The sequence below is a fragment of the Mycteria americana genome, chromosome 16, assembly GCF_035582795.1.
Source record: "Mycteria americana isolate JAX WOST 10 ecotype Jacksonville Zoo and Gardens chromosome 16, USCA_MyAme_1.0, whole genome shotgun sequence".
NCBI lineage: Eukaryota > Metazoa > Chordata > Aves > Ciconiiformes > Ciconiidae > Mycteria > Mycteria americana.
This window is the reverse complement of record NC_134380.1, coordinates 1,459,296-1,484,886: the sequence shown is the minus strand read 5'-3', so window position 1 is coordinate 1,484,886 and position 25,591 is coordinate 1,459,296. Positions and strand designations below refer to the sequence as shown.

Genomic DNA, 25,591 nt, shown 5'->3' with positions numbered 1-25,591 from the left:
TCATTTTCATTACTGAAACTTGCTGCAGTGCAGGAAATGTATTCCAAAAAAATTAGAGGATGTAATGTACTGTGTGCACGTGGTTTGTGTATGAGCAGCACCTGATACCTCCCATTCATGCCATTAGAGTCGCATCTGCTGACACTCACCAGTCGATTTGCAAGAGCGATGGTACACGCTGTAGCTTCAGCTTCTTGCTGACATTTGAGTTTGTCTGAAGTGGCCTTCTCAAACTTGGCTGTGAGCTTTCCCAGGTTCTCATTGAGGCGCTGCGCATGGAAAAAAAAAGGAGAAAATAACAGCACAGTTTTAAGGAAAACCCTTCTCCAGAGATGATTCGCCCTGCGGGCGGGGCTGGCCGAGCTCCACCACACCTGGTGCTGCCCAGGCTGGCACCCAGGGCGCAGTCCCCACGCAGCGCTGGGACATCAGGAGCCAGCGCAGAGCAGAGACCTGCTGTGCCGTTTTCCGTGCTTGTAACTCACATCCTCAGCACAGGGCAGAGGCAAAGAACACACAAACCCAATTTATTTGGGGCTCTGCCCTGGTGTGATTTTAAACTGGGAAAGGCGGTCCTTATGGCCAAGTACCCATGACTGGTGCTATGGCTGAGCAATGAGCAGGGCAGCTAAGAAAATAGAATTTTATACTCCTGATGCTGCAGTCCCCTTGGTCTCAGTCCAGTCCTTGAGGCTCTGCTGATTCACCAAGTTGTGTGCAAATCCCCAAGGGGCTCCTTAGGCAGCTGGAGGTATGCCTGAATCATCTCCAAGCCATACCTCCTGCACCCTGTTTCTAGAAGGGAATATGACAAATAAGTCAATAAAGTTGTTCTGCTCCTAAAGCTGCCTGAGCACGTGCCATGGGCCACTCCTGCAGAGGAGCCCAACCAGCACTAGGTGGGACCATCTCACATGCAGGTTGGCTGCAAAGTGCTCTGGGGCTGGGAAGGGGCAGAAAGGGCCCAAACCACCTGGAGGAAAAGAAGAAGAGCCCTTTGCTTGGACAGAGCTGTTCACTCTCTGGTCTAAAACAAATCGACGGCTCCCACAAACACTTGGAGCATTTCACTTCTGATAAGAGAAGTAGAAGTAGTAATTTATTTTATCTGCACCCGATGCAAACTGCTTAAGGCTAAACTGCTTGTAAATCACTTTAACGCTGTTTGAGCTACGTACTAGAAACAAACCTGAAAATGAAAAAGGATTATATTAGGGATATCTGCAGCTCTCCAGGATACTGGAAAACACAAAGCAGACTCTCCTCAACCTGCCTTGGAATTAGTAACACAAAAAGTTTCTGTCTCTGCATGCATACGAATGTATGTGCCTACATATGCTCATATATATAAAATCCCATTACACAGGCACGATCTGATAAATGAGTGTCTATGAGCTGTGAAGAACAGATCATACCTGCGGTACCCACCAGACCCGCTCTGCAGTAACACACAAATATATCTGTGTGCAACTGCGAGTACACATCTTGCTTCTACATCTACCCTCCCCAGATTCCTAGCAACCTTATTTCCCAGGCAGACAAAGTAGAGGGGAAGGTATTTAAGTATTTTTGACAATCAGAATAGTCTCATTTATTACTAAAAATGGGTATGTGACAGCTCAGGGCCCTGTTGTGAACAGGTATGAATCAGCCTCACATCAGTGAAGCTATCCAAGATATCTCAGCTTGATAAGCAAGGATATATCTCCACATCCACCCCCACACTGAGCAGGGTATCATTACCCATCTGCAGAGGGGAAAACTCACCTAAACCAGGCAGTTTTGCAAGTGCGTGCCAGTGGAGTACCACTAATCCCCCTAAAGATTGCCATTCTCTTTAACAAAATCCCACTTCTTAAAAAAAAAAAAAAAAGAAAAAAGAAAAGCTCAGGCATTAAAAGCTTTGGAAACGAGCAGCATAAAGGGATGAAAAAAGTTCCCCAGCACTGTATTTCACATCTGAGATGGGAGAATTAGAGGCTAAAGACCTTTAAATCCATCCCTGCTTCAGGTGCTGTGCCCACCCTCCTTTCATCTGCAGCAGGAAGGGTTTACCAGAGAGCGCTGGAGATGGTTTTTATATTTTTAGTTAAAAAGTGTAGTAAGCATTTTAAGAATAATAAGCCCTAGGAGGCATCAAGAGAGTTATGTATTTTCTCACATGAAGATGTGCTGGTGGAAGAGATGAGTATTTGGACGAGCTCAGGTGGAGGGACTGTGCTGCTCCTCTCCAGGTGCACCTCTCAAAGTCACTTATTTAAAGACAAATCTGTCAGCCCGGCTGACAACCCACCTTGGTTATTAATGGGGATTTTGCACGAACTGTGGAGTCAGAACAAAAGCACGGCCACAGAGGATCCTTCTCTCACGAAGAGGGATCCCGCATCCACAGCACGTTAAAAAAAGGCAGGGTTTGGAGTGAAAGCGGTGGCTGCCTGCATCGGGAGGGACCTGGAGAACAGCGAGTGATGGGGCTCTGCGCTGCTGTCTGAGGGGTTCGCTGGCGGGGTCCCCCCAGGCTTGTTTCCACACTTTGCTATTAGCAGGTATTGGCTGGGGGGAAGGGGGGGGGGTGTGCAGGGAAAGCAGTATGTCTTTTAACATAGAGATAATTTTCCAAAGGAAAAGAAGAACGGCTAGAAGCTACTCTCTGTAGAAACACACTTTCAATCACACAGTAATTTCTTCTATTCAGTGGGGTTTCTTTTAATTTTTTTTTTTAAGTAGCAAAAATCTAAATAAGGCTGATGCACAAGATACGCCGACAGGGAGCCGTGCCGTGACAAATTATTAGACTCCTACTAGAGCAGTCTTCATCCTGCAAAACATGCCCATCACCAGGGACTGAGCCCAAGGAACCAGCCTGGCACAGCACTGTGCTACCAGTGCTCTGAATCAGCCTCCGGTTCCTCTTCCCTGCCCCCGTGCAGTGCACCGGGAACATACTGGTTTGAGATAACGAGTTTTCTGAGGACCCATGAGTAGAGGTAAATTATATTTTAAAAATTAGGTAGGAATAATAAGAATTAATAATTAGCCTTCCTCTTAAGGTGTAAGCAAGGCTGGAGAAGAACAGATGAAATGTAGAAAGCAGCAATAAAAGGATAGAAAAGACTACGATCTACTGAATCTTTGGATTCCCACCCTGCCTTTAAAAATAGATGAGTGCAGAGAAGCAGCTTTCTCCAAAGTGGAGGATTTCTCCCCAGGCAGTGACTAGCAAGATGGGTCCCACCAAAGGGCAAGCACTTACAGCAATCTTGGCCTTGATGCTGGCCAGCTTGTCCTGGGCAGCTGCCAGCTCCGCGTTGGCTTTGCTCAGAGCCTGCCGCTTGGGCTCCACGTCGCAGTACACCTCGTGGAAGCGCACGATGTTTACCACCCAGGAGCAGAGGCCGGCTGCGGCGTAGGACTTGGTGGTCACAAATTCAGGTTTAAACTTGGGATCTTGTAAATAAGGCTGAAGGGCTTTGAGGCAGTTCTCGTGGATGTTCTCCTTGTCAAACTTGATCAAGGAGTCCAGGAAGCTGTCTACCCTGGCCATGGTGGCTTTTGCTGCTTTCCAGCTCCTGTCCTTGGGAATCTTTCCTCCTGGGGCCATCAGCACCATCACGGCCGCGGTGACATTGCTGACAGCTGAAGGCGGTGACCCAAAAGACCTCAGCTCTGTCAGATTCTTCTGAAAAGGGGAAAACAAGGTTGTTAGGAAAAAAATGAATGGACTTTCTTTTTACTTTGCCACTAATAGTCAGGCTCCCAGGCTATCAATCTGATAAATTGGGTTTCTCTCAGCCCGACCATCACTGCCTTTAAATCACCTCTATGCATGTTTACAGCACATGTGCTCAGTTCCCTGCATCCAGCTCCTTATATCCCACCTGGGACCAGCACAGCACACTGCTCCTCCCCAGACTCCCTCCCTTTCCCTGCCGCCAGCCTTCCTGCCTGGGGGAGCAGGAGGTTTTCTGCCCTCTCAGACGATCAGGATAAGGAAAAAGGAAACCTTTCCAAATAATAACCTCTATAACTAGCCCCCAGCCCCTCTACAACTGCCTTACAGAGCTTCCCTTAACGCTCAACTACTCCCTGTGCCAGAGACACCCATGCGTTAAGGTCTTGTTGAATTATTTGTGTGCACCCATGTTTCCACGGGGCCATCATCCAGCCCAAATTTAGGCACTTTAAGCAAGCACCTTCAGCAGCAGAGCGGCCATTGGGGTGAACAGGCAGTCCCCCTGCAGGAATCAGCTAATCTCTGGGGACACCCTCCTCCAAGGGGGAGTTCCCACCTCCTCCGCTACCAACACAGGTGGTTTTAGCAAGTCCCTACTATTAAGTGGGATGAATCTTAACCTAAGCAAAAAAAGCTGAATTGCAGAGAATGCACGCATTTCCTAACACGCTTGTAACTGTGACAACAACACGATGCTGAGGGTTTGATCTGCTGACACCTCAAAATCCTCTCCCCACACACGTATGAGTTAGCTTTTGCACAGGAAAAACCAGCGCAGGTAAATCAGCTGTTCTCAGATGACATGCTGTTGTCAAAACAAGGATAAGGACTGTTTCAACACCAGTTTAAGAAAAATCTATGAACTTCTGTCAGTTCCTGTTTCTATCAGTTTTGAATAGTTTTTAACCTATATTCTCTGATATGCCCCTTCTATCAGTTTCTGTCTATGGAAGCAAGGTGGGATAGTCTGGCACTTTTGAGCATCCATTTTTTGGATAAAGGTATCTGCTATGAATCTATTCCTAAATGTGTCTTTGCTTGCTTTCAGCTTTTGTTAATAATCGAACTGATAGAGACAGGCCCTCGGGAGCTGTGTGCATTTGCAGTGTAAAATGTCTCTAATTAACATGCCTAATGACATGGAGCCAACCGTGAGCACAGACGAGTGCCCCAACACGCCGTCCTCTGTCCCCGGCGCCCTGCTCAGCTCGGCCGGGAGCAGCGTGTACAACATGGCCTCTCCCCAGCCTCGCACGTGCCAGGGGCTGGTGCTCGGCGGGGCTGGGAGGGCTCTGGCGAAGCAGCCTGTGTTTAACAGCCTGCATCTCAGTGGAAATGGGATGCTGAGCTGGTACGGTTGCTTTTTCCCTAGGAGGTGAGCACTTCCATGACATGGCAGGAACAGCGACACTACTACCCCGAATGGGAGGGAGGATGATGCTGTCCTGGCCAGGAGACCGAGGAAGAGCTGGGCAGCATGGGGGGGCCGGTTTCCTTCCTTACTGCGAGAGTCTCTGGCACCACAGGAAGAGCACAAGCCGGGTCCATGGTGAGTGCCACGCTGATGAACTTGGGTACCAGGTAAAAGGAACTCTGTCCTTTTCCCTGATGACATCAATCGGTTGCATATTAAAAAATCACTCTGAATTCTTCTTCTGCACACCGAAGTATCCCTGGGATGGAAACTGGACAGGACACTGATACCAAGTGCCACCTGCCTGAGGAGCACTGGCCACTATGGCATCCTCAAATGCCGCTGGACCATCTCCAGGGGATATTCTCTGCAGGCAATTGCAAGAGAAGTTTGTTGCTTTTGATATCGTCACTGTCTTCTGCTCACTGTAACCGGTGCAGAGACTGAGCATCACTGGCCGAGCACCGTCTTCCTTCCCAAGGCGGCACAGACTGCCCAGCCATCTCCACAGGACCGCTGCTGCCTCCTCTTGGAAAGTGCTTTGTGCCAAGCAGAAACCCATCGGCAGGAGAAGGCAGTCCTGGAGTCCGTGTGCCATGATGTCCCCATTCCCAACACTCCCCAAAAAGGAGACGAGGATGCCGAACCTTCAGATCGGCTGAGCCCCACGTCCTGCAGTCCTTAGGGCCCAGGAGATGTGGATGCTGAGAAAGAGCCCAGGCACACTCACAGGGCGAGCAGACAAACTGCACTGTAAAAGGTAAAACGCTATTTTTGTCTCTAAAACCTGATTTCCCGAGTTTTCAAACTCACTGTCAGGTCTGGGTTTGCATTTGTATTTTGCAGGTATTCTGTGCTGGGTTTATCATAACCCACATGTCATTCAGCATGGTCCATATAATAATTACCTTAATTATTTTATATATATATTTTATATATATAATTATCTCATATATGTATATAATTATCAGTTTTTAACACCTTAAATAGCCTCTCAATTTGCCACGGGCACTCGCAGTGCCACCAAACCCTGCAAAAGGCATTAACACTAAAGCAGGGGACACAAGTGGCTGCAGCAGCTTCCCCCAGCGCAGCCACTGCCCAGCCAAAGCTGGGCTGAGACGGCCTGCTATCGCCTCTTGGCTCAAACGGAAAAAAGGAAAAGGAAAGTTTAAATTGTGAGGAACGCACAGAGAGCTAAAGCCTGCTGAAGGCTGGCTGAGCTGGGCTGTCCCCTCCAGAGAGCACCATCGCTATGGATGGTTTTGAAGGCACCAAAGGGATTATTTAAAGCACCAGAAAGATAGTCCTCCCACCACAAAAAAAGGAGCAAAAATCAAGTTGGGTTTAAGTTGAGCCCGATGAGAAGGTAACGCACACTGCATGGGCCCCTTTACCTGGCTTCACACTGATCAGGTGAAGTATTTTCAGTTTTGTTGGAATAATTTGCGCACCAACGAAAAATAACACTCACTTGTTACTTGTCACTACCATTGCTTGGGAAGCGTCTCGTGAACAGTGGCTGCTCTGATTGCAGTAACGAATGATGAAGAGCGACTTCAGTTTAATGGGGCTAAGGCGTTCTGTGCCGAACACAAGACTGCTTTGCAGCCAGTGGCAAGGGAGGAGGGGATGGGAAACCACCTGGCTGGAAACTCGCGGGGCTGTGTGAGCAGACGGTGGCATGGCAGTGCCTCCGGCAGCAGCGTGCCCCCATTGCACGAACCACCTGCCATGCAGCCCTGGGGAACTCAAACGGGCTGCCGCTCCTGCCGATGCCCACGCCAGAGGTTAACATCTCGCTAACTGCCACCTCTGCCTTGCTTTGCCCCAATGGCTCCATCCCTCCGGGAGCAATGAGTCCGCCCATGGCTGCTTAATGCTCCTCCACTCTGCTCGCGCTCCTCCGTGCTGCTCTCTTCCTCTCCTCCAGCTGCAAATCTCACGCGGGATCTCTGGCCTGCCAGGAAAGGCTGATCCCTTGGGTTAGTGCCCTGTTAATCCTGGAAATGGCAAAAAACCTCCCTGGCCTATTCTCTTGTGTGGACCTCGGATCGCCTCCACATAATGCCACAGACAGCCCGGGTGCCAGCCCAGTTCCCGCATTGCAATGGCAGAGGCACGTGACTTCAGCTGTCCCATCCAGACAAGTTGGTCTTTTTGCAAAACTCATCCCACCAAGGGCAACTGCCTGTCTGTTGACCAGCCTCGCTCGTCCTTTGCCTGGGATTAATGCAAAGGCATCCCCTGGTGCTTCCCTCTCCACACAGCCTATCTGCAAAAGATACAAGTCCAAATGGACGTGGCTGCTCTTCTGTCAAACTAGCAGGTGAGACCGGCACAGAAGTGTCCATGTATCCACATACTTACTGAGCTCCTTGGTAGCTGACTATATATATTTATTACTGCATTCTACTCGACAGCTTTTCTCACTGTTTTCCCTATTAATGTTGCATAGAACAGTGCTGTCCAAATAAGACAACTTAGATAACTGGGGAGAAACTATATATACACACATAAATACTGCTGATTATTCATGACAGCAAGCAGGTCAAGCTCTCCGATGCATCTCCGATCAGAAGGTAAGGGAGACCATGCCTTCCAGTGCTCTGCTATTGATGCTTTACAGGTCCCTAGAGAAAATCCCAGCGTCTCCCTAAAATCTTTGCCTAATGAGATACTCTACAGTTCCAGCATGAAACTAAAACTAATGAAGAAACAAATATTTTCCCTTTGTGCCATCCTTTCCCTTCCAGGAACAAGAGACAAAGCAACACATCTCTGCAGCAAAGCTACATGTCTCCTGAAAGCTAATCAAACAAAAAACCCATTCCATGACTCAGAGTTGCTTTCCTCTCCCCCAACAGGGCTACGATTGAGCCATGCCTTGCTGTGATCGTGGGAATAACTCTGATCTTCTAGCTGCACCTCCTGCGTGGCCGCTGCTCTGCCCTGGGCGCAGCGGGAATTTGCTGCTCCAGGATGCTGCATGAACTGCAAACCAAGATAAATTGTAGGTACGTGTCTCTGGGGCACGTCTCAAAGTGCCAGGCTCCAAACCAGAAGTCCTGGAGCGCCCTTGGAGGAAAAACTTTCCAAGGTACCAAAAGCCTTCCCTAAACCAATCAGTCTCCTGCAGTCAGAGCAGTCCTTGTCTCCTGGTTATACATTTCCCCAGTTGCATCTTTCTTTGGAGTCACCTTGTCTGCGGCAACATATGGCTCTACCAAGAGGTCACCCCTCACTCGGTACCCAACTACCCACTGCTCGCAACAGTGTCCTGCCCAGCCCAAAAGCACTGCTGAAGAACAGGTCCTCTCCCCACCCGAGAAGCCCCAGTACTGAGTAAACCCAAACATGGAATAAGACTTCTGTGCCAGCACTTCTTATTGTGTCAAACCAAAAGCCACCCCATGAGTGCACCTGTGGAGCCAAGGTGCATGTATCAGACATTGAGCATCACACTCAACAAGGCCTGAGGAACATCTTGGACAAAGACAAGACAAGGCAAATCCCACCCCAATGTAGCTGGACAAGATCAGTCCAAACCCTCAGGCCACCATATTTTGCCCTACAACAGCTGGGGAACTGCTGGGGGAAGATGCCCAAAGGAGCCCAAGAAGTCACCAACTCTCCCCACTGCACCTCTGGATCTCTGATCCTTCTTCCCCCACCTTGTCTTCCCCCTTGGTGAAGCAAGGCATTTGCCGTGGGCTGCAGGAAGACACTTGCCCCACTGTGCCGCAGACTCGGAGGGGGATGTGAGCCTTCTCATCACAGATCCCTTTCCAAAGCAGGAGATGTGTCAAGTGGGAACTCAGAGGACACCCATGCTCACTGCCAGCTGCAGCCACAAACTGCCAGCCCCACACCCACAAACACCGGTCTGCGGGGCTCACACAAGATCCGTCTGTGCAATGTTCTCGGCACCAGCTATACCGCTGGGGAGAAAGGCTCACAGAGTAGCTGGGTGTAAAATCTGCCTTGTTGGTATTTTGGAGTGTTCTCAGCTCCCGCTGCACGATCACGTGCGCTTGCACAGAAATACCCCAAGCAAACAGCATCAATACTGTCTCTCAGTGAAACGAAGGGGTGCTTGGGCTTCACCCTGCCTGTCCTGCCACACCTCCTGTACCTCTGCTGTGACCAGCTAAGGGCACAGTGCTCCTTGCCACAGGACCCTCAGGACAGCTGACAACCAGTCATCCTGAGAGCACCGGCAGCCTCTCCTGTCTCCCCTCCTACAGCTTCATTCCCCACAGCTCAGGAGTAACAGCCTCAGAAAAGTCTGGAGCAAGATCTGGGCTGTGCCCCTGCCCTGGAGCCCAGCCCTCCATCCTGCATGTCCTCATCCACGCTAGCAGACAGGTCTGAGCCAGAGGCAGTGCCCGGACAGCAAGACAGAGGTACAGAACTGGTGATTCCTCTGAGACACTCTTCCCTGGGTCCCGAAGGAGGGTGACAGTAAGGTGACCGCCCCTTCCTTGTGGGGCAGGATGAGAAGCAGTGGAGCCAGCCAACAGTGGAGAAGAGGTGAAAACAAAGCACCCACCTCCAGTTCCTCCTGATCTTCATGGCCATGAGTAAAGGGCAACTTGGTGCAGCCTTGTGGCTGCTCCGAGTTACACCAGGGACCAAGTATGCACCAGGTGGGAAGAAGCTGAAGGAGGGTCAATACAATGCCCAAAAACTTGGGCCATCAGATGACTGCCCCCCTGGCCAATGCAGAGGGGAGATACTGGATTCCCATGGGAATCTTCACCCTACCTTGTTGAGGGTGTTCAGAGCAGCCTGGGCAGCTGCCAGGGCAGGCTCGGCTTTAGCCAGGTCCTCCTCGCAGTCCTTCTGTTTCCGCTCGACCTCTTGGGTGATAAGTGCCACCTTCTGCTCCTCCTCATCAGCAATTGCCTTCTCCCTGCTCACTTTCTCTGTCTCCACCCCCACCACCTGGATCAGCTTGTCAGCATCGTCATTCTTCTGCTTCAGCTCCACTTCTTGGGCTGCTAGCTTGGCCTTCAGCTCATCCACCTAGAGGGAAGAAACACGTGTAGGAGCACAGACACTCATCAACCTGCTCCCCGCCCTGCCCAGCAGCACGGGCTTATACTCGAGTGGGGCTGAGTACTACCCAAAAGCATGGAGGGCCTGTGTGTAAAGCAAGCAATGCCCTGGCAACACGGAAAAGCAGTATTTCTAGCTGTTAGCAGGATACTGCTGCTCTCCTTTGCTCGTGGTTGCTTGGGTCACAGTTGGAGAGCCCATGCACATGGTCCACGCACCGGAGCAGCCTGCTAGCGGCGAGGATCCCAGCAGGGGAGAAACCAGCACCAGCAGGATGAGCTGCTAAGGAGGTTGTCCCACCTCTGCTCACTGACTCTGCTTGGAAACTGGACAGAGGTGCCAGGGCAACACGAATGTTGCTTTAAGCAGGTTCCCATGGGAAGCAGGTGGAAGTTTTCATTCCAGGTATTCTTGGGATTATTTTTGTACAGCCCAGGAGCCTCACCACGGGCCAGGCATTTGCAGGAAGCTTCTCTCATTATAAAGCCAAATACATCCCGGTTTGAACATGAGATCTGATGTTACATCACATCCCTAGTAAAGGAGGCGTGCACGCGCTGTGCACGTGTGTTTTGTGATGAGATGATGTGCTACAGTTCAGCTACACTTTCTTTCGCTTCTCAACCTTGACACCAGCAGAACAGTGTTTTGAGTTTTTGAGAACAGGTTTTGAGGAGGACCTGTGCACCAAGAACCAGCACTCCCCAAGCCACCTGCTCGCCCAGGCCCACCCTGCCACCCACCCACCCCTCCGTCCTGGGCCCCACATACAGAGGCAGAGGCAGCACCCCATCAGCTCCCTTGCAACCATCCTATGGATTTGTGGTGGGAAGGGCATTTTTCACACCAGAAAGATTACGATCGGGATCTGCTGACAGCCATAGCCCTTGTCAGAGGTCCAAGGCTCAAGGGGCTTTAAAATGTGATGTCAAATGAGCTTGAGAAGGGATGTCCCGTTCAGCCAGTAGCCAAGAGGCATGGCAGTGATGGCAGCTCCTCGCACACTGCTCCACTGAGCAGCTGCTCACACCCAGCAAGGCAGGAGCCTTCTCCAACAACAGGCTCAAGCATTTGCATGGTGGGGGAGCTTGCACCAGCTCTCACGTGAAGACAGTAAGTCTCTTTCTAAAAGCACCTGTTTCAAAGATTTTACACAAGCCCTGTGCAGACCACAGAGTTTTTCACTGTCCTGCCATCAGGCTCATAAAGGATTGCTTAGAGCTCCTGGGGGACGTGTTTACCTATATAAAAATACTTACTAGAAGGGAAGTCAGACACTTGCTTTTGTTGATAATTCCATTTTTATACCAGAAGAGAGAGCACAATTTTCAATCTTATAAACTGAAGCTATTGATGTTCAGCATCAGCTTCAAGCTGAGAGCGGTTTCTTAGGAGTCTCTATGTACCTCAGCCATTGTCATCTCCTGCTGCCTGGCACTACAATGCTGTTTTCACCAGGACAAAGACGCGACTGTAAATCCAAATGACTTTGGGCTCACAGGAGCACATAATCCCTTCAGTCAGCAAACGCAGCGACAGCTTCTTGTTCAGCTCCACGTCTTTGGGGATTGCAGGAAACTGAAGTCAGAGGCTTCGCTGATGGCAGATATGGCTTGCGACCTTCTGCCCAAAAATCAGTAATCATGTGCTGGATACATACACGAATGGGAGCTTTAGGGGTTTACACGACCATGAAAAAACAAGCAAGGGATTAAAACCCACTAGCACTCAACAGTGCTATAAAATGAGCAGATGTAAACTCAGCCTCCAGCGCAGCCCGTGAGAACAGAAAATGCCCTGACGAAACCTGCTTTCAGCCAAGCACATGCAATAATGGAAGGGTAAATGACTTGCTATGACATTGTCAGGATTTTAAAAAAAAGCAAAAAATTCAGTTAGGGCTTTGCCTGAAAGAAATATTTGGAAGCCCAGAAGTGTATGTTACTGTAAAGGTCCCTGCCCAGCTGGGCTTGGGTTACGTGTTAAATTCCCAGTGGAAATGATGCAAGTCAGAGCTGTGATGTGTATCCTGAGGCTCTGCTAGACCCTCTGCCAATAGACCACACCGCATCTAGGGAACATATGGTGACCTCCACCCTTCCTTACCTACAGCAGGATTTTGGAACATGAAAGGAAACAATCACATTTCCCCAGTGAGGCTAAAGCTCAAACGCAGTTGAGCAGGGATAATTTAACAGTGTTTGTGCAGTGGAAAGAGAGAAACAGGAGCTACACCTAAATAACCAAACTCACTGTCTTTACTGATATCCTGGGGTTGGCACAGCGAACGTACATTTATGAACTTTACTCCTCCAGTTTGACCCCCTCAGCACAGCAAATACGTTTCCCTTAATGCTGTACTTGCATCCACAGCAAAAACAGTCTGTCACATCCATTTCTCCTCCCTTCTCACACATCCTAATGCCCAGACATAAAAATGCCTGATGAGACACCAGTGAGCAGGGAGGCCTCACACCACCACCTTCGGGAAGGCACGGGCACAGCAGAAACCTTAAATGTGCTCCCATCAGTGGCCTGTGGAACCATCCCTGGCAGAGCAACGTTAGGAATAAAGGCATGAAAAGTTCTCGTCTTTCTACAAATGTCACAGTAACAGAAGGTACTCAAACTTCCCCTCTCTCACACCAAAAAGGACCTTCCATCCAAAAAGGATGGCAGCTCGTACACAGAGCTATTTTCTGTTTCTTTGGAAAACCCACATGCTGGTCATATTTCCAGACATGTATTACCTCAGGGTATGCAGAAAACCTTCCCAGCACAGCTCCCATCTTCAGTCCTCTCACAGCCCAGAACTTCTCCAACAGTCACACACAGTTTCCCTCCTTGCACTGACACCCCCCCATACTTCTAGTCCACCCTATGAAAACCAGAAGCATTATAAATCATTCAGATCAGGAGCAGGGCCATCTACCATCCTTCGAGTGCATTTCCAGGTTGCTTTTCCCTGGTCATTCTTGGGTCAGCTCCATGGCACTCCTGGTTGGGGTTACCAACAACATCCTAGATAACACCATGATGCAACCACATCACATGCAAAACACCATGATGCAAAAGGAGAACAGCACGGAAAATATTATCATGTCATGCAATGCCTGTTCCTTGGAGCTGGTGCTCAGATGGAGAGGATGAAGACTGATGGAGACAAATAAAAGGTGACAACATTCAGGAGACTGAAGCCGGGAAGCCCTATTGATCTGGTCTCATGTATTGGGTTTGTGTAGCAAGGTTTTGGTAGGGAGGGGGGTGGCAGGGGTGGCTTCTGTGAGAAGATGCCAGAAGCTTCCCCTATGTCCAATAGAGCCAATGCCAGCCAGCTCCAAGATGGACCCACCACTAGCCAAGGCTGAGCCAATCAGCGATGGTGGTAGCACCTCTGGGATAACATATTTAAGAAGGGCGAAAAAAACTGCTGTGCAACAGCAGCCAGAAGAGAGGAGTGAGAAGGTGGGAGAGAAACAACTATGCAGACACCAAGGTCAGTGAAGAAGGAGGGGAGGAGGTGCTCCAGGCGCTGGAGCAGAGATTCGCCTGCAGCCTGTGGTGAAGACCATGGTGAGGGAGGCTGTCCCTCTGCAGACCATGGAGGTTAGTGGTGGAGCAGGTATCCACCTGCAGCCCTTGGAAGACCCCACACTGGAGCATGCGCCCAAAGGAGGCTGTGATCCCTTGGAGATCCCACACTGCAGCAGGCTCCTGGCAGGACCTGTGACCCCATGGAGAAGAGGAACAAGAGGAAATGGCCTCAAGTTGCACCAGGAGAGGTTTAGATTGGATATTAGGAAAAATTTCTTTACTGAAAGGGTGGTCAAGCATTGGAACAGGCTGCCCCGAGAGGTGGTGGAGTCACCATCCCTGGAGGAGTTAAAAAAATGTGTAGATGTGGCACTTCGGGACATGGTTTAGTAGGCATGGAGGTGTTGGGTTGACAGTTGGACTAGATGATCTTAGAGGTCTTTTCCAACTTTAATGATTCCATGATTCTATGATTCTATGAAGAGCCCACACTGGAGCAGCTTTGCTGGCAGGACTCGTGACCCCATGGGGGACTCCCTGCTGGAGTAGTCCATTCCTGAAGGACTGAACCCTGTGGAAAGGACACGTGGAAAGGACCCACACTGGAGCAGTTTATGAAGAACTGCAGCCCGTGGGAAGGACTCATGTTGGAGAAGTTCATGGAAGGTTGTCCCCTGTGGGAGGGACCCCACACTGGACCAGGGGAAGATTGTGAGGAGGAAGGAGTGGCAGAGACAAAGTGTGATGAACTGACCGCAACGCCCATTCCCTGTCCTGCTGCGCCACTCAGGGGGAGGAGGTAGAGAAATCAGGAGTGAAGTTGAGCCTGGGAAGAAGGGAGGGGCGGGGGAAAGGTGTTTTAAGGTTTGGTTTTATTTCTCATTACCCTACTCTGATTTGATTGGCAATAAATTAAATTAATTTCCCCAAGTCAAGTCTCTTTTGCCCGTGACGGTAGTTGGTGAGTGTTCTCCCTGTCCTTATCTCGACCCACGAGTTCTTTTCCATCTTATTTGCTCCCCGCCCTGTCCTCCTGAGGAGGTGGAATGATAGAATGGCTTGGTGGGCATCTGGCATCCAGCCAAGATCAACCCACTGCACCTCAGTGTAAAGGAAACCAGGAACACTCAATGTGAGGGGAAGGTTGAATACCAGAAACCCATCAGTCTGCAAGACAGAGCTCAGGAAGACACTAAAAGGCACAGGGTATGCGTGCCTTTTAGTATGTAAGGCACGCATGCATCCTGACACATGGACACAGGCATGGACAACAGGGCCACCAGGGCCACAGGGAGTTGCTAAAAAAGATAAAGAGAAGCAGCTCCACGTGGAGGGGCGGAAAGAGACTGGTTTATGTCCAAAACAAGAACATGGGACTGGGGATTGACATCTCTTCAAAGACATGAGCTCTCTCAGCTAACAGTGGAGTTCAGGGTGCTGCAGTGACCTGTCCTTCTTGGTTCTTGCCAGCACATTGGACCCTGCTGTGCTGTGGAGCAGCCACAGACACGTGCTTTATAAATTACCATCCAGACACACCACAGAAGAGTTATTACCACATCCAGGGGAGGTGAGAAAAACACCACTGACTTTTCCAGTGTCTGCCAACACTGGTGAAAACAGAAGATGACTTTTGGGTAACACACAGCTGGTAAGCAGAAGACAGCAAGAACTACAAGAGAATAACAGTACAAAGAGAGACTGAGGCGGCATGGAAAATCACAGCAGAGTGTCATCCCAAAGAGAAAAGAGAACACTATTAACCTCCTTCCCATAGGCAACACCAGGCTAATAACCAGATCAAGGTGTGAGCAGGCAGATCCAGCACGTGCCTTAGCACACGGAATATCATTACTGGTCACAAAAGGGTCAGTACTTGGTCCCAAACAGTGCTAAGAAATGTGACAAACCTGTGAGCACCTTCCTGAGTCCAGGACAATCTGATAAGCAATTAGTAATGTGAGGTAGAAAGGGAAAGAGCAAAGCAAAGGAGAGATTCAAGGGTAATGTACTGTGACTCCAACAGGGAAGGAAGAAGTGCTTGCCTACCACCAGGACAGAATAAGAAGAATTATTAAAGAATAGAAAACCTGGAGGGCAAACTCCCAGAAGACTCATTTTATCTGATTGTCCCTGCCTTGTTTCAAGAACACAAAATACATCACAAAGGTCAGCAATTAATTGATAGAGCAAGCAAGACTTGAATCCGGAATTCAGTGATGCAATATTAACCAAAGTCATCCTAAAAATTACTCAGCAATGGGCTCTGAACAGAGCGCTGACCTCTTCATAGCGAACATCACTCTGAAAAACAAATGACTCATCCCACACATCTACCCAAGTCTATTATGTCCTAATAACTGGAAGCCAGCTTCTGCTTTTCTGAGTACTGAGGACAGCCACTGTCTTCAGGGAAAGATGGTTAGGCGTGTAAGCTAACGGAAAACATTTGTTTAGAAGAAAAGTTGGTCAACGGTATCAAGATGTGCAAATCTCAAAAAGAAAAAAAAAGAGCGGGTGGAGGGGAGAAGAGTAAAAGGAGGGGGAGAGGTTATTTTAAAACTGGAACAGCTAAGTGAAAAAGTACTCTGCAACTACTTGCACAACAGCCCCCTCATGCTGAGGCCACACTGAACGGTCTACAGATATACATAAAACTCATAATTAACTTGTCACGGCATCCAAGCAGCAGGAATCTGGAGAATGCTGATGATGGGAGCACTAGTCCTCAGACCTACGGCACAACCAGGTCACATCCAGGTATCAAAATCCTCCTCCTTTGCTTTGAAAATAAAAAACCCCACAGCGTATCACTTCCAAGCACCATGAACACAATCTGGAGATGACACACCTGAGTGAGACAGAAGACTTGTCACTTCTTCAGCACCAAGACCAACCATATCTATGGGTGAATGTCAAGTTCAGACTTTCAAATCCATATTCAAGATTGAATGTTCTGGTATGATTTCCAATACTGCTAAATATCCACTCTCTGGTTTCAAATCAACAGCAGTTTTGACTATCGCGCACATATGATAATTTAGGTGTTTAATTTTAGGCCCCCAGTGCTAATTTTAGATTCAAATTTGACATATTTCTCCTCACTGCTCTGCATCTTAATCAACTTCACAAATAGGCACTTCTCGCCCCAGCCTTACTCCAACCAGATATGAACTTAGCGTTCTTTTACCCTTCTTGCAATAGCAAAACCTACAAGACCCACAGGTGCTGTGGCTTCCCATCTCCTCCCCAGTCCTCCACCACTGCTCAGCACCTTTTATGTGGCTCATCGGAGAACCCTTGCCAACATAACACCCATATGAAGAGATGCCTGAGGAATACAGAAGGGTCCCTGCGTTTGACTGACACTACAGGGACTTGTTTCCTCTCAAAAAGTTAGTTTCATATTAGTTGCTCCCAATAAAAAAATAGACCTAACCCATCTTGTCCACCACTGGGGCATCATCAAAAACAGCAGCACCCCACACAGGTCAGCAAAATTATTTGCCTCCATAGGTAAGGTAGCTGTAAGGTCTGCTTTGCAGTGAGGGCACATACTGCTCTGGTTGGCGTCACTGGTTGTGATGGATGCTCTCTGCTACTGGCTGTTCAACCTCAGCTGCATTCTTACAAAGGAGATGCTAAAACCTGCAAAGGGGACATGAAACATGCCCACTCCCCTCCTGTTTCCTCCAAGACCTGTCCTTCACCATGAAGAAAGCAACTGTTTGAAGTGAGATGTAGACTATAAGAGTTGAGAGGCACTAATAAAGCCCATACATCACCCTCCAGTAAGGCATGTATCCTATTGAGCGTGACAGACATGATTTATGCCACCAGCATTATCCAGAGCATATATATGGAAGGGATTGAACCTGCTAGTCCTTCATTCACATCAACCCCCTGCATTTCTTTGGAGCACGTTCAGGAGAGGCCCATTTGCCACAGTAGAAGCCTGTAAGTGAACATTTGTAAGAGTTAATAGAATATGAAATGGAGAGGAAAACGGGAGTAGCAACAGATGTAGACAGCAAAGCTCTGAAAGGCCGTTTCAGTTACTACAGAGAGGTTTGTGAAATACTCAGAACAACGTCTAGTCATTACTACAGAAGAGCGCCAGTGTCGCTCTTTAGCAGGGTGATTTTAGGACAGCTAATCTACATTTCAGACACACATTAGTTTTCCTTAAAGATGGATAGCATAATGCAAGGAAAATGAACATCAGCCTTATTTTAAAAGCATGCTCTATTTAGTTTGAAAGACAGGATTCTTGTTGAAGTTATTGTAGATTTCATGGATGCAACTCCAAAAATCACTGATCTTCCTGTATTTTATAAGCTTTTTTGTCACTACAGCTGAAATATAACCATTAAAAGAAGATGTACGCAGCCAGCTGTCTCCCTATCTCATTTTACTTACTGTGATCTTTCATTTGGGATTAGCAGCACCTAAACAGCAGAGACTGGACACACATCTCTTCCCTTCTCCTTTCCAGTACAAAATATAACTTCTGCTCCTCCAGAAAACCAGTTCAAGCCAGACTAGAATCAGGATCTAGCAAAAATTTTACACCCTGCGCAGTTTCAGTCTGTAAAGTTCTCCTTCAAACCAGGATGCAGAGATGTCTCCATCAGAGAAACAAGGAAAACATCAGCTTTTAACCCCAAAGGGTTTGCTTACCTGTGCAGATGTGCTGTTGAGCTTCTCCAGGCCATTCTCTAGTCGCTCCATTTTTGCTTTTAAATCCTTGCCCTTTTTCAATAGCAAATTCTGATAGAGTTTGATTTGCTCAAGGAACGACTTCGGAGTGGTGTAGTTATATCGTCGCTCATTGCTCAGATACAATCGGGACATCTCGTTGACACTTGTGTGGACATAGGCCATGAATTTGCTTATTGAATCTTTCACTGAATGCTAAAAGTAAGATGAGAAGACAAGGAGAAAACATTTTAAACAGAACAGCTATATATAGGACAGACCTGTGCTGTATATAAAGGAATTTATTAACTTTTTATTCTGGTGCAGCAAAATCCAGGATGTAACATCTAAGTTGATCCCTTTTCATTTGTTATCTCTAAAATAACTTTGACTGTTCATGTACTTTATACTTCTTTTTATATCTTTTTATCTCATACTTTATCTTATTCCAAGCAATTTTTCTAGCATTCAGCTCTATAAAATAACTGTCTTTTAAGTATAAATTTGGGCTTTTCTTCTGTACAAATGGGGAAGGTGAACACTCATAAAAAGAAACATTGTAGACTTTATTCTTCCAAAATCCTGCCCAGAAAAGCTAAATAAACAGAACTGAACCTCTTTTAGTCTAGTAGCAGGTTGTCATCAATGAGAACTTGACATATTTTTGCCCTTGCGAATTATAGACGCTCAGACACGCATGTGGAGAGGAAAGCGTATGTTCCCTGTAATAATCATAAGCATTAGGTTATTTTCTGCACCGATTTGTAAGCTGCCTCCCTTGCTAGCAAAGCAGTCATTTCACTGGCAATACTATCAGTCTACAAACACACACGAGCGTGGTGCCCGTGGCCATACTTCTGCTAAGGTCCCTGCCCCTCTGAAAAACCTGGACCGTATTTCAAGTATGCTTTGATTAAGTTTAATGCACTACAGCGCTACCAGCAATTCCTCTCCGAGCAGTCACCCAGATGTCCTGGATAAACGCTGGAGGGCAATAAAGGTGAGCAAACCCTCTCTGCAATACTGTCCTCATTGTGTGAGGCGTTGCTTGCACTGAATGGAGGGACGAGGTCACATCTGGCTGCCACCAGCACTGTGCGGCCAGAGGTGGCCAGCGCCTGCACCCCGCAGAGGAACTCAAACCCAGGCATGGCTTGGGTACCCCCAATGTCGGTGGGTGAGGTGCTCACCTCCACGGCCTCTGTTTCCTGCAGAAAGCGGAGGCTGACAGACTCGAGGGCCTCCCGCGGCCACTCCTGGAACCAGTCTATGACTGTGCAGCTGACGATGGCGGGGAACCTCCTGCTGCGGACGCGCAGCTTGCTACCCACGGGCGAAAAACACAGCGCGACCTGCGGAGCCCAAGGAAGGAGAAGGTGAGAAGACATGGCTGGGAGCAAGCGCCAGGCTCCAGCCACACAGCCCAGCCCAGGCTCTTCCAGCCACTTCCAAAGGAAGATCTTGCACCACCAGCTAAGGGTACAACAACCTCAATCCTTGAGCCCTTGCACTTCAGGCCAGCAAGCCTGGCCTGGAAAAGACATAATCTAGCAGTAGACACATTTTTTCTCTGCAATGAAGACAAGCAGTGGTGTTAAGCATTGTTATGGTCAAAAGCAGAAGCCTGGCAAGCTTTCAAGGCTGCAGCCGGGGTTTAATATAACCGCTCTTCCCTGCTTTAGCAGTGACACAAAGGTTCACCCAGCAGGGAACTGGCATCCAGATTCAAGTGGTGCAACCAGGAATTAAAGTGAATGGATCTAAATACTTCTGGCAGGACCACAGGCCTGCCTGGATTGTTTCCACAAAAGCCAGCATTGAAAAGGGTTGAGGTGGCTCAAACCCAAAATCTGCTTTTATCAGAATGAGAAATTTTTTAAAAGAGAGAAATCTCAAAACGAAACAGAATGGAAATAAAAGCATTTGTGAATGTGTTTTCCCTGCTCATTGCATTTTTGCGCAGCAGGTCTTTTGCTTTTCAGGCTTTTATTTCAGTCCAACAGCTGCTAAAAGTTTCTGAGTTGCAGCAAATTGTGCAGTGTTTGTGGGTCTCTGGGAAATCTCTCTTCGCATTACTCTGGGGCCTGGTCAAGGGGCTGTTACTCCCCTGCTCAGCATCCTCCCAGCCCTGCACCATTTCTCCTTCCTCCAGTCTTCAGCGCCTTTCCTCACCCACCTGCCTTTCCCTGCAGGCTGGGAGCCTCCTTCCCCCACAGCCAGCCTGCTCAGCTCCTCTCAGGAAGGCACAAGCTCTCCGTTTTCCAGAAGGAAACTCCTCGTCCAGGGTGTAAAGTCAGGACAAGGCAAAGTACCTTTCCTCTTTGCTGCCCCACCACCAGCTTTAACTGCAAAATAAGACCCAAGGACCAAAACCTGCCACCCCCATTCATCACAGCCCTTCTCCTGCAAGCCCGCTGCGGCTGGATTTACAAGCTCTGCTAATCAGGCACAAAGAAGGACACGGACAAGTTGCCACCATGCAATGAAGTAGCAATATCTGAGCAAGGGCTGGTTTGGGAAGCAGCATTATCTCACTCAATGCCTCATCCCTCTCCCACTTGTGAGCCCTGGCTGGTACCTGCACAGCCTTGCAAGTGCCATGGGGCAGGCTGCTGTCAGCTCAGACATCTCTATAAGGTGTCACCACCTCCACCATGAGCTAAGATCTGTTTTTTAGAAGCTGCAAAAGCCAGCCTGTAATAAAACCACTTTTCATTTCCATTTCAGAAGAGGCAGCTGAACTCAGAGCTTCTGCTCCTCTGACGTGGCCACTGCACGCTCACATGCAGGGGACACACACATAGAAATCCTTCCTACACCTTCAAGCATAAGCCTCGGGCACCTCTATGTTGCTCTCTTAGCACCAGGCATGCTTCAGGAAGCTATCCATGTACAAAAGCCCTCTTTTGCACCTACACTACTCTCTCTCAAGACCCTGAGGCAGAAGGTGTGTTGGTGCTCATGCTCCGCTGGGCCAAGCCCCACTCCCGTGCTGCTCCCAGAGGTCTAGCATGCCCTGGACCAGCAACAGATCTGTCAGCTTTCTGCACAGCACATGAAGCTGTCACAAAATGCTGGGGAGCATAAACAGCACTTCCTGGCTGACCCCATTCATCTGCTCTAACACGCCGTTAAGGAGAAGGGCAGACAAGGAAAAGGAATCAGCCTCAAGTAAATCACATTCACACTGCCCTTCCAATGTACCTCCACAGCTAATGGGAATATGTCTGGGTCACCAGGCAGAAGACAATCAAGGTGCTAGAAGAGCTACAAAACAGCATCAGCACTGATCAGAAATTCCCCTCTACACTGGGAGAGGGAGAGAGAGGAGGACTGGATTCCCTCTCCTTGGGCATCTATACTGTGGCATGGTCCCCAAATTTTCCTTCAAAAATCAACTCACCAGCTGTTCCCCATCCTAAACATGTGCGTACCTACATCAAAAAGGGAACAGGCCACCCTACCTCAGTGAACGTGTCCCACCAACGCAAACGAAGCAGTGAGTAAGAAGAAGGATATGCAATATGCTTTCATTATGCAAAGATCAAGTCTTCACTCATTGCCCACCCTACCTCCCTGCTCTGGGACCACAGCACTATGCAGTCCTGCTGATGGGTAAATACCTTCTGGAAGAGTCTAACTCCTTCTTGCACTGTACTTTCTCCACGTGCTGGGTATACGTGGGAAGTCCTGAAACTGTTTTGGGATCTTACGACATATTTACAAGGCCTTTCTGTGCTGGAATATGGGCTACAGTGGAAGAAATCCTGTAAGCATGTTGTGTCCCACCCAGTTCCCAGCACTCTGTTTTTAAGATAGTGGTTTTTTAATTCTGGCTATGGATTATCAACAACATGAAGACTGATCCCCTGTGCAACTTTTCCAAGCAGCAAGACCTAGTCCTGATGCACCCCAGTTAAACCCCTGTGCATGGCTTTGAAAATGGAAAGGCTGGTCCTGCTCAGCTCTTGAAAGAGAAAATTTTCAACTCCCATAGTGCTTTCTAAAGCCCAAGAAGTGATGACAACAGAGAGCATTTCCTATGCTTTAGTACTACTTGCTGAGATAATCACAGTTCATATCATGAACAGGCAGAAAAGCCTTTCAAGCTGCAGTCTGACCTCCATACAAGGTAGCCCAAAGCATCTCCACCCCGTGCCCCTGCACCAAGGTTGATGGTGAGGACCTGAACTCCCCCAGCCTCTGTCTCACCTTCAGCTGTCGTCGAACACGCTCTATAAAAAACTTCCAGCAGGTTTCCCTGGAGTCCACCAGCCCCCGGCCTTTGACTTCATTCCTCACGCTGTTGATGATGTTTTCGACTTCATCGTCAGGGAAGAGATCAGGGATTTCACCTAAGAGAAGAGGGCAAGTTTTTGTTTACTGGTCTGGATTTTGTTGCAGTCTTAGAGCAAAGAGAAGTGGCTGCCTCCATCTTCAGAGGCTCAGGGAAGTCCCTTCCTTGAGAAAAATCATTGTGCCAGGTGCCCAAGGGCCCCAGCAGCAGCAAAGTGGCACAGAAGGTCATTCTGCTAAAAAATAAACACTTGTGAGAGCAAACTTTCTTATAAAAGCACAAGGTAAACAAACATAGAATAGAGTCCATTTTTTTCAGACCTACAGTGCTAATTAGATTACAAAAAAAAAAAAAAATCAAATACCTAATATGCTATATACAATAATAAAATCATTTTAGTTTTGCAAATGAATTAGTTACATGTAAAATTTCTGCAGCTGTTCAATGCCATTTCCAGCAGTGGTCAAATAATTCCCAGATCACCAAAACATTTTAAAAGTTAGAAATATTTTAAAAACTCTTAAAATTAATAGCTATGCAACTGATTGCCAAAAATGTACCCAACCAAATATTTTTTTAGTGGTTCCTTAATTTATCTCCTATTCACTTCCTTTCTGGCTTCTGATGTGATTGAAATCATCATTATTGAGTGAGATGCTGTCAATATGAGCACTAATCACTTAGGAAAATACACTAATCAGAAATCTGCTCATTTATAAGAAAGACTAAAATATATATTTTGTTCTAGCTTCTTAGGCGATGATAAGAAGTGAAATAAGTAAGAAAAACAAGCATGCAGATAGCAGAGAGCCGTCAGACCCACCACTCAGCACCCACTGGGCGGCACTAGCTCATGTCATGGGAAGTCACAGTTGCTGCATGGTCCCTTCCTCAGTCCGGCTACAGTTCTATGCCACCTCCCTGGACCCTGAGTGAGGACCTCTGATCGGTCCCCACTTCCCCACATAGCAACCACAGGGAAACATAATGTCTTTCAAAGCCACCGTAAGATGACCTGGACATCCCAAAGCCAGGCTGCTCGACCTGCCCCCTGCTGCAGGACACTGCAGAGCTTCACTTTGAGTCATGAGATGTTTATGTCGCCTCCACCATGCATAAGAGGTGGTGGGAGCTACTCATCACCCTCCACAACAACCCCTGTCCTTGCTCCTGGTTACAAATTCATCACAGGCAGGGCTTGTTTGCTGCTGAAACCATCTGGCTAATTTATAGCCACATATGTCAACTCTGGAGTTACTCACAAACTATCGCTCCACTGTGCTGTCAACTCTCCACCCCTCACCATCCACGGAGGTCACCTGAACCAGCTGGTATCTTCCCACTCCTGACTCATAAATAAGGCAACAAGTGGCACGCAGTTAGTAGCAGTGATTTACCAGGGAGTCTGGGGAATATGCCCACTCCGGGTTACCTGGTGCGGTCACGGTGACACAGCTGCACACTCCCATGTGCACTGTAGCTGCAGTGCACCCATCATGGGGAGTGCTCATCCACACATACTCGTGCCATGTTCTGCAGGGAAACAGTGCATTGGCATGTAGCCTGACTATTCTGCAATTGTTTTGGCAAGCAACAACTCAAAAACTTAAATGCATCTGGAAAAACAAAGAGGAAAAGGACTGGAATGGGATAAGCAGCTAGTTGACACACACAGACATGGTCATCTGGTGTCTTTGCATCATCCACCAACTCACAGACACTCCAGTCAAATATTCTAGCCAGGAACAACCCTATTTTATTAGGCAACTAGAGTGTGGATGCACGGGATCCATAGGTCAAACTCCTCATCTGTCGATACATTCCTTTGGCTCTGTCCTCAGCTGCGATATCACAACAGACATGTCACTTAACAACCACATGCTGTATACCATGAAGTATGGAAAAACTGGGTACAAGACATCAGAGAAAGAAGAAAATCTACCAGGTGATGAAGTGCATCCTCACCAAGGAGACCTTAGCACTGCTTTTACTCTAGAGCTTAACCCACGTATCTTCTAGCTTACTTCATATATTGCCCCTCTGTATATTCTGGAATTACAGATGCTACCATGAGCAAAACAACATTGAAAAGGGGGAGAGAAGAAATCGAAGCAATGAGAGACGTACCTGATGCTAAGAAGTCATTCACCAGCACCAAGAACTGCTCGTCTGCCACTTGCGCGTCAGTCATCAGGAACACGGTGCCTATGTTTTTCACACCGGCTTTCAGGTACTGGTTTGCCAGGTCTGCCTGGAGGTTGAAAAGCAAATGGACTTAGGGGTTGCATTCTGCACATTCTGCAAAGCGCAGGCTAGGTCACACCTACAAGCGGGATATTTCAGAATCTTCCCATTAACCGAGAACAAAGCAATTGCAATTAATTAGCATGAAACGGCACTTTGGCCACTCTCCATCTTCACGGCTGAGCCTTCCAGGTTATATGGGGGAGTCTATTGCTATCATCATTGTAAGACGTTACCAAGTAAGACTTGACATTATGCCCAGGTCTGTATAACACAAAAATGAAAAGAAAGCCCTGGCCAGCACCGCTAGACAGAGGGAAATGCCTGTGGCTGGAACACTTAGAGGTCAATGGACGTGGCTGAAGACATCAATGTAATCCCCGGTTGTGGGGACTGCAAGGGGAGTTCATAAAGGCTCACTCTGCCCCAGGCTGCGAGTACAGCAAGTCATATACACAAGGAGGCTAAAAGCACCACAGGGACTGGGAGAGACAGCAGTGACTGGAAATGTTGGTCCTTGGTAACCCCATTCTGTAGATTTCTCTGGTTTCACAAGTATTTTTTTTTTTTTTTTGCTGAGGTGCTGCAACACATTTTTTTGTTTGTGAGA

The 25,591-nt window shown here is 48.2% G+C and overlaps 1 protein-coding gene across 1 annotated transcript in view; it reads right to left on the bottom strand.

Annotated features, from left to right (window-relative positions):
- LOC142417837 (dynein axonemal heavy chain 9-like) overlaps positions 1-24,961 on the bottom strand; it is a 121,606-nt gene extending 96,645 nt beyond the window's left edge. The window contains exons 1-7 of the mRNA XM_075518928.1: positions 24,865-24,961; positions 22,653-22,795; positions 19,631-19,792; positions 18,423-18,656; positions 9,915-10,175; positions 3,254-3,679; positions 150-269 (exon numbers count right to left, since the gene is read on the bottom strand). Of these exons, the coding sequence (XP_075375043.1) occupies positions 150-269; positions 3,254-3,679; positions 9,915-10,175; positions 18,423-18,656; positions 19,631-19,792; positions 22,653-22,795; positions 24,865-24,928 (1,410 nt within the window). The 5' untranslated portion in view covers positions 24,929-24,961. The remainder of the gene's footprint in view (positions 1-149; positions 270-3,253; positions 3,680-9,914; positions 10,176-18,422; positions 18,657-19,630; positions 19,793-22,652; positions 22,796-24,864) is intronic.
- Positions 24,962-25,591: the final 630 nt, after the last annotated feature.